Here is a 13,854-nt window from a genome sequence, read left to right as displayed (position 1 = left end):
CTCATATTTAAGCCCAAGGTTAAAAGTGCCTTGTAAGTATCTCATAATGTGTTTGATTGCAACTAGGTGAATCTCCTTTAGCTCACACATAAATTAACATAAGGCATTAAAAGCATAGCAAATATTAGGTCTTGTATCAATTTCCCAAACATCATTCTTCATAATAAATTGGTATTCTTTCATCATGGCATCCTACTAAGCTATATGTTTAATACCATCTGAAACATTGGTTGGTTCTGATTTAGATAAATCACTCATGTTTGTTGCATAACTAGAAAATCTTTTGGGTCTTTTGCTTTCTCTGAAGGTTCCTGATGGTGAAGCGAGCTCTTGTGCTTCCTCTACTGTCTTAATAGTCCAAAGTGGTCTTTTCTTTGGATTTTGAGTTTCCTAAAGATTAAGGTCTTGAATTTCATTTTCAATTTCTTCAATGTTCTCCCTCTGAAACTCAAATTCAATATTCTCTTCAGAAGTAGGTAAGGGAGAGGGATCTCCAGAACTTAGGGCTCTTTTGAATGCTAAATCTTCTTCAAATATTACATCCCTACTAAGTTCAATATTTTTCTGAACAGGTATGAAAATCCTACATGCTTTCAATGTTTCACTATACCCAACAAATATACCTTTCCTCTCAGAGGGTTCTAACTTAGTTCTCTTTTCTTCTGGGACATGTATGTATACTGGGCACCCAAAAATCCTAAGATGACTTATATTAGGTCTAACCTTAGTAAAGACTTCTTTAGGAGTTTTATCTCTGAGGTAGGAGAGAGGACTTTTGTTTTGAATATAGACAGCAGTAAAAGAGGCTTCTGGCCAAAGATAATATTAAAGATTTTGATCAAATATCATAGCTCTTGCAGCTTCTATAATTGTTCTTGTCTATTGAGCCTGACAAGTTGACCAATTACTCTACCTTCCTCCCTTCCGCATATAGATAGTTGGGTCTTCAAGTTGCCCAGCCCATTCCCCCCATTTTAATATAGGCCCATTTAATATAGGGTACCTACTATTCTAAAGGTCATATTATGGCAGGAGGAGATGATGAACAAGGCCGGCCAGCAGCACCAACTCCATTTGCCAATAGCACCAACTCCATAACCTTACTTTCTTGTTCTGTGTCTTCCTACTCCTCATCATAACATGATCATCTATCTCCCGGGCCTACAATTCTATGGGCAGGGCCAACCCTGAACACTACCACTAGCCATCAGTTAAGGAGGTTGAATAGCCTAGCCTTTGTCTCTACCTCTGTGGGTGCTTCTATCGTGACTGGTGCTATTGGTTCCTTTGCTTCTATTGCCTTTGCTTCTATCGCCGATTGGTCCCCGCCCTGTTGCTAGTCTCTGCTCTGCTGCGAAGTTGGAGCATACCCCCACCCCCTATATTTGAAGGGCCCCTTGGCACTATTATTGGAAGGGGGCCCTCTACAGACAGCCCCATTATAGAGCAAGGCCTTACTCCTGGACAAACAGGGATAGTCGACATTGAGGATTATAAGGAATGGTATAGTCCCTCTTAATTCATGTGTCTTTACAAAACTCTTTAAACAAATTTGAGGTATATTCCTAAGTTGCCGATTCGGGTTTGGGGACGGGTTCGGGTTCGAGGTTCTGTTCGTGGATTCGGGCAATTTTTTATTTCCCCATTTGGGTTCGTGAGTGTATATATATATATAAACACATTCACACAAGAGAAACATGCATAGTTGCAAAACAAAGTCATTTCACAATATGAACAATTGTTGCTTGATCATTGATCAATGCCAAATGCCAAAGGGTTTCGAGTCCCTTGAAAACCTGTTTTTACTTGAATCTAAAAGCATTAAATACTCGCTCATTAATCTATCTTCATGATTGTAAAGAAAATTATACATTGAATTACTAAATTGCAAAACATAGACTAGTTCATCAAATAATACATTGAATTACTAAATTGCAAAAGAAAGACTAGTTCATCAAGTAATAAAGATTGAAACATGATGATAGATGACAAGTTTTTAGTAGTTTATCAATAATAATAATATCAAATGCCCTCCAAGGGTCAAATGGATCATCACAAAATGAGGGATCAATGGCTTCATCCCCAACTGCAACTATATCTAGATCTTCATCATTGGAACCCAAACTGGTTCCACTAGTCCCATATGCTGCTATATCATTGTCCTCCTCCTTGACACAAGGGATTAGACGAGTGAAATGTTTTTTATTAAGTTCCTTTGAGAGTTGCATAAGAAAACAATTAAAAAAATACACTCTTTAATGTTGTTTTACCCTTGGGTTCGCTGTGGGTTCATCTGGGTTCGCTTCAGCAAGGACCTAGACGAATCCACAGTCAAAACTAAGGACCCTGCCCGGAACCGAACCGAACCCAGGGACGAATCCGGACCCGTACAGACCTGAACCCGAATCCGGGCAGCAGGGGACGAATCCGGCAACTAAGGTATATTCCCTTCCACTATTAGTCCTAGGAGTTTTAATTTTGTGACTTGATAAGTTTTCAATTAAGGTTTTGAATTCTTTAAATCTCTTAAGGATTTCTTCTAATTCTTTACATTTTAAGAAGTAAATCCAAGTTTTCCTAGAGAATTCATCTATAAAAAGTATATAGTACCAGAACCCTCCAAGAGAAGGAACAGACATGGGTCTACATAAATCTAAGTGGATTAATTCCAAAACATTGTTAGTTTTACTAGTGTCATCATGAAATGGACTTTTGGTGTTCTCACCCAGAGCCCATCCTTTGCATATGCTTGAGTGATCTTTATTCAACTTAGGTAAACCAATAACCATCTTCTACATAGTTAATAAGGTTTTGAAATTTAGATGTCCTACCCTATTGTGCCATATTTCATCTATATCAGCAGCTTCATGAATTAAGGCTTGAATGGGTTGGCAAGATTCTGAATTTAGCTCATAGATGTATCCCTTTCTTTTACCAATCAACTTTGTTTTCTTAAATGAGGAGTTCTTAGAGCAGGTCATTATTTTACCGTCCATGAATGCAACATAATGTTCATCATCTTCAAGGGCTGTAACCAAGATTAGATTCCCTTTTATTCTTGGTACATAGAGTACTCCTTTGAGTTGTAGAGCACTACCTGTCTTCAGTTATAAGCCTAAGTCAAGTATTAAATATAAAAGTGAAAGGAATTGTTATATTTAAATGTTGAAGCCTCTTACGTGAAAAGCGTCTTCATGAAGCCATGTGCTAGAAAGGTTATTTATTAAAAAAAATCTAATGGAACCTTCTAATTATTGGTGTGTTGGTGAAGCCAAGTGGATTATAAAAGTGGCTCCATGAAGCAAACGAATCATCCACATGTCTATTTGATTTTACTTGCCTCTTTGTGAAAGTTTATGAGTTTGGTGATTTCAAGTCCCTTGCTAAGGTATAAGGGTTTGGAGCTGGGTTGTGCATTTAATCCATAGTTGAGGTATTGTGGATTAAATTCTAAGATTTATAATTGTCTTCTCTAAATTTACTACTGTGGTTTAGAAGTGATTTGTTGTCGTGTTAAAGAGGGTTTGATAGTTGAATTCTAGAAATTATTTTGGGCATCTTCCATACTGTGTTTACTGTGGTTGGGAATTGCTGTTGGAGTTATTACACATTGTGCATGGTATTTGCTGTTGGATTATTCCTGAGTTTGGCACCAAGCATCAAGTTCTATCACAAGTTTAGCTACTGCAAATAGACGTCATTTACCTGCAAAAAAAAAACACCTAAGATATTGTCAAATTGGTGCAGCATCATCCTGTTCTCAGTGTTGGAGATAGAGCTGCAATGATGCCAGCTCTGGCATTCGTGAGGATCTGTGTTTGGGATAAAGAAAGATTGCTGCCAAGTCTGGTCTGTGCAATCCCAATCAGGTTAATTTCAATCTGATTGTAATTTCCCTAATTGTGAAGCAATTAATTGCAAGACCTTTGCTTGTTGACATTTCAGTTTGTAATCAATTAGATTAAATTCTAACATCAATGAAGGCACAAGGAGTTGACTATCAAGAGCTGTCACATGATATTTAGTTTTCATGCTAACTGTTTGTTTGAATGTCTAGCTGCTGTAGGTGCATATTTACCTTGTGCCTGACATCTATATGCACTCTAAAAGTAAAAAGAATTGCAATTACAATATAGTTAATTGCCTAGACAACTTAGTAACTATTTGAAAGCATTTAAATCACATTTGGCATCATATTGACCAACCAAATACAATCTGAAATTAAATGTCAGTGAAATAAATGATGCATGAGAAGTGTTTGACAAAAAGTCAAACATCTAAAAAGTAAAATAATTTGATGTTGTTGGAGTTAGAACCAGTTGGGGTTCTTATAATAGTATCAGAGCAGCTTCCTGCGAGCCTACAGGATTGGGCTCAGTTATCGGATTGATTCAGTGATTGGCATTCGACATAGACGGTGACAGGAGATTCATTCCGGGTAGACATTATACCCTCAGAGGGCTTACTTCACCACCTAGGGATAGAGAACCTAAGATATAGATTTGTATTCTGAAACAGTTGAATGTGTTAGTAAATGAGTTGAATCAAAATCACAAACCGATGACCAAACTGAGTTCAAATCCAGAATTTGAGCAAAGCATGATGTTGGTTTTTCGAAGGCAGAAACGCAATGGCATGGTGGACACTCTTAGAGAGCAAGAAGAAGTTTCCAGACAAAGCTCTAAGTCTCATTTTTATAGCAGCAGTGGCCCACGGGAGATTACAGTTGCACCTGATGTCATAGCAAAGTCTGAAAATGTTGAGGATAGAGTAATGGATGATAGTGCACATTGACTTGAGTTCAAACTTGGTAAAAACATTTGCAATTGAATTTTAACTATGTTTTTAATCCTATTTTTGCAAGGGCCAAGTCTCTGTCAGATTTGTCAGATATAGAAACATCCCACTACGTAATAAGTTACAAGTTCTTAAGTAGACTTTGCTGATGACTCGTCAACAAGTTACTTCAACTGAAAAAGTTGCAATTACTTGCAAGCTTTGGAAGCACTTGCCAAGTTTTAGATCTTTACATGCACCCACTAGAGTCTACAATATTAAAAACATTCTAGGACTAGCAGAACTCTATAGACAATTTTCCTTGGACTCTCTTCAGATTTCATTATTCCTACAAGCATAGCTAATTCATACAGAAGTTTGAATGGATGAGTACTCAAAACAATCATTTGACACTTTAAAGCCACTAACAATGGTACAACTCTAAAAGATACATTGTTATGACAAAAATTCCATAGACAAGTAGAAAACCATAATCATCCACTTCTTAACCATTATAAGAAAATCACTGGTCACTATAAAATTCAAAGATGCTTAAATCTCAAACATTCCGTAATGCATTTATTTCTGACTTATTATATTACTATGACTCAAATCCTGTATATAAGATCAAAACCATTAAGTATCAAAATACATATCTGTCACAATGCATTTTTTTGTTATCTGTGTTATGCATATAAACAATACTAATCTAGTAAACAAGGCCAGTCTAGTTGGGGATATATAAAGAATAGTAAAATAAATAAAGATACGGAAATAACCTTTGCCAAAGATAGAACTACCAATGGAACGATGACTGTCATGCCACCAGCGTGGATAAAACGAAGAACGTTATTTCTTCCCCCAATTTCTACTAATACGAGAAGAAATGCAACCAGCTTGAAAACAAAGACCTGGTGCTCACTTTCAATCACTTCACGTAGTACACCCACCACTATCTGGAGGAAGAGAAATTACTTCAAAAGAATATATAATTCTTTATGAATATGCAAAATGCAATTAGTCTCAAGGATAGACAAAGAAAACAGCAGAGCACTGTGGTACCTCAATAACATTAAGTGATGTAATAGATGAAAACAGTTTCTCAGAATGCCGCTCATAAATCCATGAAAGAACATGAGCAGCCAATCGCAAGTCAATTTCAGGCAAGTTATTGTTTCCAAAGAATGGCGTGAAACCCAATACCATAGCCTGGAACACTGCCTGAAATAATGACATGGGATCTTCAATCTGTTCAAAATCAAGTTATTAAATCGTTATTTTCTCTCTAACTTGTCTGCTGCAGACAGGGAAAGAGTGAATGAAGGAAGCAAAATCATCATACACATATAAATAGAATTAACACAAGCCGCATAAATGTGCAGTAATTTACAGTTAGAGACATTATGTTTCCACAGTCCATTATAAATGAAATGAAGAACTTTCACAGAATGGGATCTAAAATGTTGATTCAAAGAATTCAAAGCTTTTTCCAGAAGCTCTTCAATCTATAGTTGCAGTTCACAAATATTGCCATCTAAGTCTAGTCACTGTATGCATACTCAAAAGAAATGTTTGTTCAAAAGTAAATGCAAACATTACTGAAAAAGCAAATGTATGAAACAGGAGTTTCAATCAACCTGCCACAGAGCACTGAATTTTGTTGATGGCAAAGGTGAATATTCAGGAAGAAGTTCTACGTGTACTCCACAAATAACAGATCCTGCAAAACGGTAAGACGGATGCGCATAAAATGTCAAAAAATAACCATTACAACTTCCATCAAGATAATTAATCTGAATAAGAAAATACCTTCTCCTTCACTCAATGGTGTGTAAATAAGTTCCACATCTGCACCATCGTATGACAGATCATGATTGATGGCCAAGGCAGCATAGAACCTCTCCAACTCATCCTCTATAAACTAACCACAAAAGATAAAAATTACACTTATAACATCCTGATAAAAGATAAAGGTTCAATCTTGAATATTAAGTTAGATATACATCACCTTAAACAGATCCATTCTTTTCATGTCATTCCACACCAAAAGAGGTGATGCGAGTGTGTCTTTTCTCAAAATCTCTATGGTATCCATCCACGTGGATGAAGAGCTCACATTACCATGTTCAACCATTTGAACAGATGAAGTGTCTGAAACCCTTGAGTTATACAAAAGCATTACACCCTGTAGAAGAAAAAAATGAAAAAGTTCTAACCTACTCAGAATCTTCAGCAGCATGACAAAACTTTCTATTCTTAGCTTTCCAATCTAAAAATGTTTCTGTTTTGCGTGTTGTGTTTTTTGTTTTGCATACTGCACTCAGAAATGAGGAAAAGTAAACCTTTGGAATCACAGATTCAAGAAGTTTCCTGGATTCCCTATTTCCTTCTATCATGAGATACAGCAAGTTGGCACTCAGTATCCAGACTTCTTCCTTCTCAGAGAATAATGCATGTTTCAAATGCATTAAGACAACGCCACGGATCAAGCAGAGTTTCTATATGAAAAGAAAAACAAAAGCTATCAGGATTACTTCTTAATAAGTGAGAAGAAACTGATTATGTAAAACTACTAGCACTGCATTGCCAATTAGATCTTATGAACTGTGTAACCCTATGAGAAGATGAACTTAAGAGAAGATATATTCATATTTATGTTAGACTTTTATCGTTATATCGCACTCTACTGAAAGCTAAACATATATTTTCAGATTCTTTAAACACGAGACAAAATCATAACATCTTTTTATATATGAATCTCCATTTCTATTAAAAATACTTAAAAATGGATTCAAAATATATGTTTTCTTGTACCACAAGTTAATAGCATTACTTTTAAGTTTCATGCATATCTAATTATATTATTGCAGAACCTATTTACAGTAATGAACATTCCTTCAAACTCATAGGAAATGGAGCACATAATAGCCAGACCTTGTTTTGACACAATTGAAGCCATTGAAAGAAGCAAAAGAAAAGGTATGTAGTAGTGCAAGAATATGTTTAGTTAATGGAAGAAGTTTTTAGAAGCTATGAACCATTAGCATATGTGTTTCACTTGAATTCCAAAAGTTATAACAAAGGAAGTAGAAGTCGTAACTGCAGAAATTGTAGATTTTTTGGATGAGTTTCAAGATATTGTATTCAATAATGTACCTAATGGATTGCCACTAGTGAGAAAGATCAATTACCAAAAGGACTTGATTCCAAGAGCCAGTTTGTCCAATAATGTAGCTAATAGAATGACCAACAACAATTGAAGAGGTGAACATACAAGTAGAAGATTTGTCACAGAATTGGTTGATTCAAGAGAGTTTGAGTCCATGTGTTGTATCAGCAGTACTAGCACCAAATAAAACTGGAGACTAGAGGATGTGTACAAATTCTTGAGCTATAAATAAGATCACTATCAAGTACAAATTTCCCTTGCCAAAGATGGATGATATCAGGGAATATTTGAGTGGGACTCTATATTTCACAAAGATAGATCTAAAGAGTGGATATCACTTAATCTTGATCAAAGAAGGAGATGAATGGAAAAGAACCTTCAAGACAAAGGAGGGCTTGTAGGAGGGTTGCTCGTGCCTTTTGGGCTAACCAATACACCGCACACATTCGTGTGACTCGTGAATGAGGTATTGAAAGAATTTTTGGGTAAATTTGTCATTATTTATTCAACATCCGAAGTGCCTCAAAGATGTGATTGAAAAGACAATACAGGAGCTACTTGACATGGGACATATCAAGACTAGTAAGTCCCCATTTGCTTCTTCAATTGTATTGGTAAAGAATTAGGATGGTACCCTGTGCATGTGCATAGATTACTAGATGCTGAATAAAAAACTATTAAGAAAATCCAATTTCACGAATTGATGAGTTGCATGGGGCCAAGTATTTTTCGAAGACTGACTTGAGGTCTGGAAAACATCACATTCAAGTCAAAGAGCAGGATATAGAGATAACTTATTACGGAAGTAATTGCTAAAATACTTGCTTGTTATTAACAGAGACCAAAAGGTCATTATATATGAAAGAATAAAACGATGTTTCCTTACAAAACGATGGTAAAGAATAGAAACATTCTATTCTAACAGAGAAAGCTAAAAAAAGCGAAAGCAAACTAAAGTGTTGATATCAGTTTGTACCACTACATAACATATAGCGATTGAATACTTGACACTGAATGTCAAATACTCAATCCTTCTCTTGAAAAGTTAATACTCATGACAACATGAGAAAAAACTCCAATGTTGCTTACACCTGTGGATACTAACTCAGTTATATCGATGTGATTTGTTGGTAATCACATAGGCGGCCTTACGTTGTTCATTCAAGGAAGACCTGGGTTTTGGGATGATGGTGATGACTTTGTATGAGTGCTAGATGATGTTGATGGTAGCGGTGATGGTGGAGGGTGTAGCACCAAATAATTGAGGGTTGTGATGATGGGGGCAATAATGCTCTAATGACTTTTACCTTCCTAACTTTCTTAGAATGAAATCCGACTACTCAACTACTTGCTATTTACTCCTACTCCTATGAATGGAAAGATTAGCAAATGGACGGGGATCGAATTTGATGAAAGTTTACCAGTGGCTCTACATCCATAGACGTAATGATTCAAGGGAAAAGACTAGTTTAGCACGCAAGGCTTCCCAACAAGCCACTAGGATGTTAGTGGCCTAGTTATAGATCCCTATCAAACATCCACTAATATCACCAAGCAACTATCTATCTACTCCTACTCTTACTTTCTTGAAATAAATTCTACTTTAACAACTTCAAAAGAAATCTAATTCTAACCATTGGAAGTAGAAACCATGCAATAACACCAAGTGTTCTTAATCACCATGCAAGTCACAACAATGATAAAGAGAAGCAATTTTGGTATTATCTTACTAACAATTTTCTTCAACCCTTTACAAATGAGAGCAAATGGCCTTATATAGAGGCAAAAATTACAACCAACGGTAGAGATTAAGAGGCAAATAGGGTTGCCACCCCATTGGCCAATGAGAAGACACCACCTCATCAATGGACCAATGAAAAAAAAGAAAAAGTGGCAACCAATGAGAAGGCACCAAAATGGTAGCCAATCAGAATCAAACACCTATTCTACCCAAGAGGAAGGAGAATTTGCCACTTGGGCTTACATCAAATGATCTTATAATATAGTTCTACTCCTTTCTTTCATCTTTTTAACCAAAGCAATGAACTTGGCTAGCTTGTCGTTGACTTCCTTCATGGGAACGCAAGGTGTATGCTTCATCTTGAGCTCAACTGAATTCATCATGTTGCTCGCTGCTTGCAGTGTTTTCACATGATCCTTTTCATATTCTTTCGCATATTTGACAAAGGCATTGAGGGAGGCAAGGGTGCCCAAATGTTTCTTCTTGATGGAAACCTTCCCCAACTCATCCAATCTTGATCCAAATTTTGTCTCATTGGCATTCTCCTCTTGTCCATTTGTATTATCTTCTTGGCTTCTAGCCTCAATTAAGCTTTCCCTTGACGGTGCTGCATTTTGTTTCTTTACTGGAGGTTCCTAATGTTCTTTACTTTTCTCAACCTCCAAACTTCTCTTCTTGCTCTTAACTGTTCTTTGTTGTTGGCTACTGCCTTCACCTTTCTACTTGACTAACTCTGCTAGACCTTCTTTGTTTTTTCTAGGGTAATCGCCTTAACTACCTATTGTACCACGACTCGGTGTGCCGATTGATTGTCCTTGTAACTGCCTCCAAGGAAGGATCTTGATGATCATCCCAATCCACTAGATTAAACTTTGTTCCATCTACTATATCATAATCTTCTCTTAGCACATTTTCATCATCTTCTGGTTGATCGGGAATATCAAAGCCTCTCCATCTAATTGCCCTCATCATGTTCACTGACAATCTTGAAAAAGCTAACTTTCTCACATGAAAGTCATCCTAGGCATTAGCCCAAAAATCTTCTATAGTAGGAACATGTTTAAATGTATTTTCGTGAGATGCCTTAATAAGACCATTAGAATCGAATCCTTGCCTTGCTCTATACCATCGTAGATGATACCATTCTAACTGTTTTTTCGTAGCTGCAAAGGCGATAGGATTGGGGCAACTATCATTGCCAATTCCAAATGAGAAGGTAATCCCTGTCTCACCTTTAAGTTTCATCATTTTGTCATAATGCTCAAGTTGCCTAGCCAACTCCATCTAAACTACCTTGTTGGGTGGGTACCTTGGAAGTCTCTTGGGACAAACTGTACTTCTTGCTACTCTAATATATATGAATTGTGGAAATTGGATGAACCAACTCCCATACTTCTTGACGTTTGCTTCTACTTCTGATGAGAGCCTCTTAGTAGGTGTCCCTTGTAATATCCTTACTGTCTTCATGGCAAAGGCGTCACAAAACATTTTATAATCCTTGGTGTTGTGCAAATGAAGCTGTGGATAGCACTCATGTACTAAACATTGCCCTATCCCATTGCCAATTACTCCTAAGACTTTAAGTCCAAAATTTTTGTACAGTCTCACAATCAAATATAAAAGATAGGACCCCATATAGAATTGCTTTTGATTTTGCACAGTCCTAAGTTGCAACTCTAAATTCTCGCTTATAATCCTAGCCCAATCAAATCTTCTTTTTCCATTTTCAATTTCATCAATAAAATAATACAACCAGTTTCAAATTGCATACCTTGAGCTAAGCCCATGATTCGATTGAGAAGTGCAATGAGGTCGTCATACTTGATTTGAAGTCTGACACAATGAGCTTTAATGATCTAGTAACTCCATTTTGCCTTCATATAACCAATTTTGTTTTAGGTGAATGAAGAAGGTCTCTTGATTATCCTGAAATCACTTGGTCGCCTAATCCATCATTACCACTGTCATGCCTTTGTACCGAGGGATATTAAATGCTTCTTCGACCACTTGTCCACCGATATTGGCTAACACTCTCTTCCCTTCACCAAAAATGATGGACTTGGTAACAATATCAAACCGGGATGCACACTCCATTACCAATTCTAGACAAGGCAAGGTAGGAGGCAGGCCGCCGTGTGTACAATTTCGCTTTTGTAGATTTTCTTTGCCATGGGGGATTGCCCTTCCTTCAATCTGTCCTTTAACTGTATCATGTTCACTATACCAATATTGGTATCACTTATTCGTCTCACTTTTGAGAAAAAGGTGATCTTAGACATCATGTCTTCCTTTTCTTTTTTGGTATTTGTTCTGTTTGGATTCTTGCTTGCATTAACATCTACCATCGTAAACACTTATTTATGCCCCTTCGTTCTAAATGATATGGACTACATTTATCAATCTCCAACGTTCTTTCTATCGATGGAATCTAGCTTATTTCTGCCTCTCCAGGTCCTATCTCTACGCTTATCAATCTCCAACCTTCAAACTATGGGTAGGACTACCACTTATTTCTGCCTCTTGGTTACCTTAGGATGGACTCCACTTATATCTCCCAACTTCAATCCTAGGGTGGTCTAGCTTATTTCTACCTCGCCAAGTGTCCTATCATGAAATCTACACTTCTCTCCAAACTTCAACCAATCAATGGAGAGATGAAGTGGTGGATGATGAATGCAAAAAGAATATAAGGGAAACGAACCAAGCAAGAATGAGGAGTACAATCCACCTTTAAACCAATCTTCACCTCTAAAATGAATAGAGTTTTACCTTAATTTTGTCTTTACCAATAACCAAGCCTTCTTCAAATTCGGATCAGATTCTAAAATTTCAAGCCTCCTTGCAAATAATGATGCCCTAGAAAAAATCAGAATTTTGACTTCCTTGAAATTGCCCACCTTTACCAAAATCAAACCCTTGGATCACATAGCCTCTTCACCAAGCAAAATCACTCAAATTTGGAAATTGAAATCGCAGCCTTTGCAAAGAAAATCAGACCTCACAAAATCATCCAAGAAGGAAAAATTTCAGATCTGCCTCAAAAAATCGTCTAAGGGAGAAATTAGCCTAAGATAGAAAAAGGAAAATGCCACCAAGCAAGGAAAAATCTGCCCAAATTAATCGCCCAAGTCTGTAAGCTGCCCTTCTAGAAGAAAATCGCTTAACACACGAGGAGGAGGAAGATGGAATGAGGAGATGAGAGGGGGGGGGGCACTCTTACACCAAATTTTCCATGTCCCTCCAAGCAGGCCGACTTGCCCTGGAAGAAAGCAAAAATTAAATTAGCTCTTTATTAATGGCCCAGATTTAAATGCCATGCTAAAATTACTTCGCTCAAAGTGAAATTAGCCCATTTAATTGCTAGTTGTCATCAAACATTGCAAAAATAAAACAAGGAAAGCAAGGGAGATGCCAAAATTTTCATTTAAAAACGTTTTAGCAATTAAAATATCATTAAAATCGAATTAGCAAGCTAAAATCGATTTTCAAATTTAATTTACCAATTTCTTTCAACATTTAAAAAATCTCCTAAGCAATATTTCAACCGATTTAATGGGATTTTGCAATTTAATTCACTTTCAATTTTGCAATGCAATTTTAATTTTTAACCAAAATAAATCATTTCTCTGGCATTCAAAATCGATTTTCCCATTTCAATTTCACTATCAAAAATTTACTTTTTCACCAAAAATATTTAAGATTTTCCAAAACAATTAAATCCAAAAAAATATTCATTTTGAAAATGCTCAAGTCTATACAATTGTTTCCAATTTCCAAAATCTCTCTGAGTTCAAAAATTTGCAAATTTATCCTGTCGAATATTGTTCTAACCATCGAAAAAAATGCTGTTTTGAAATTTGTTTGGCCTAAGGATAAAATTATACATTCCGAAAAATCAAGTTTTGCACCAAGTGGAAAAAAAATAAATCCAACCACATCCCTCCAGCCCGAAGGCATGCAAATTGTAAAATTTTCAAATCAAAAACCCTTGGACAACTCCAAAAAAACTTGCCAAGGCAACCGAAAAAAAGGGGGTCCCCAAAGCGAACTTGGCGCTCAAAGAGCAGAGAAGAAACCCTTAACTCTGAATTGCAGAGATCTTGTTGGTATGTGGAAAACAAGATCCTCAACCGTCAGCCAGTTGAAGAACGCAAATCTAATACAATGC

At 36.5% G+C, this 13,854-nt stretch overlaps 1 protein-coding gene across 1 annotated transcript in view; it reads right to left on the bottom strand.

The window, feature by feature from the left end:
• The window catches only part of LOC149550607 (uncharacterized), a 291,830-nt gene that overhangs the window by 37,172 nt on the left and 240,804 nt on the right, over positions 1 to 13,854 (bottom strand). Inside the window, exons 15-20 of the mRNA XM_089793598.1 lie at positions 7,119 to 7,274; positions 6,785 to 6,961; positions 6,586 to 6,697; positions 6,414 to 6,496; positions 5,839 to 6,024; positions 5,556 to 5,732 (exon numbers count right to left, since the gene is read on the bottom strand). Coding sequence (XP_089649724.1) covers positions 5,556 to 5,732; positions 5,839 to 6,024; positions 6,414 to 6,496; positions 6,586 to 6,697; positions 6,785 to 6,961; positions 7,119 to 7,274 — 891 coding nt within the window. The remainder of the gene's footprint in view (positions 1 to 5,555; positions 5,733 to 5,838; positions 6,025 to 6,413; positions 6,497 to 6,585; positions 6,698 to 6,784; positions 6,962 to 7,118; positions 7,275 to 13,854) is intronic.

Source organism: Cupressus sempervirens, chromosome 7 (genome assembly GCF_028749045.1).
Source record: "Cupressus sempervirens isolate cs-2001-9-10 chromosome 7, ASM2874904v1, whole genome shotgun sequence".
NCBI lineage: Eukaryota > Viridiplantae > Streptophyta > Pinopsida > Cupressales > Cupressaceae > Cupressus > Cupressus sempervirens.
Note: the sequence above shows the minus strand (reverse complement) of the source record. Positions and strands in the feature narration are given on the sequence as shown.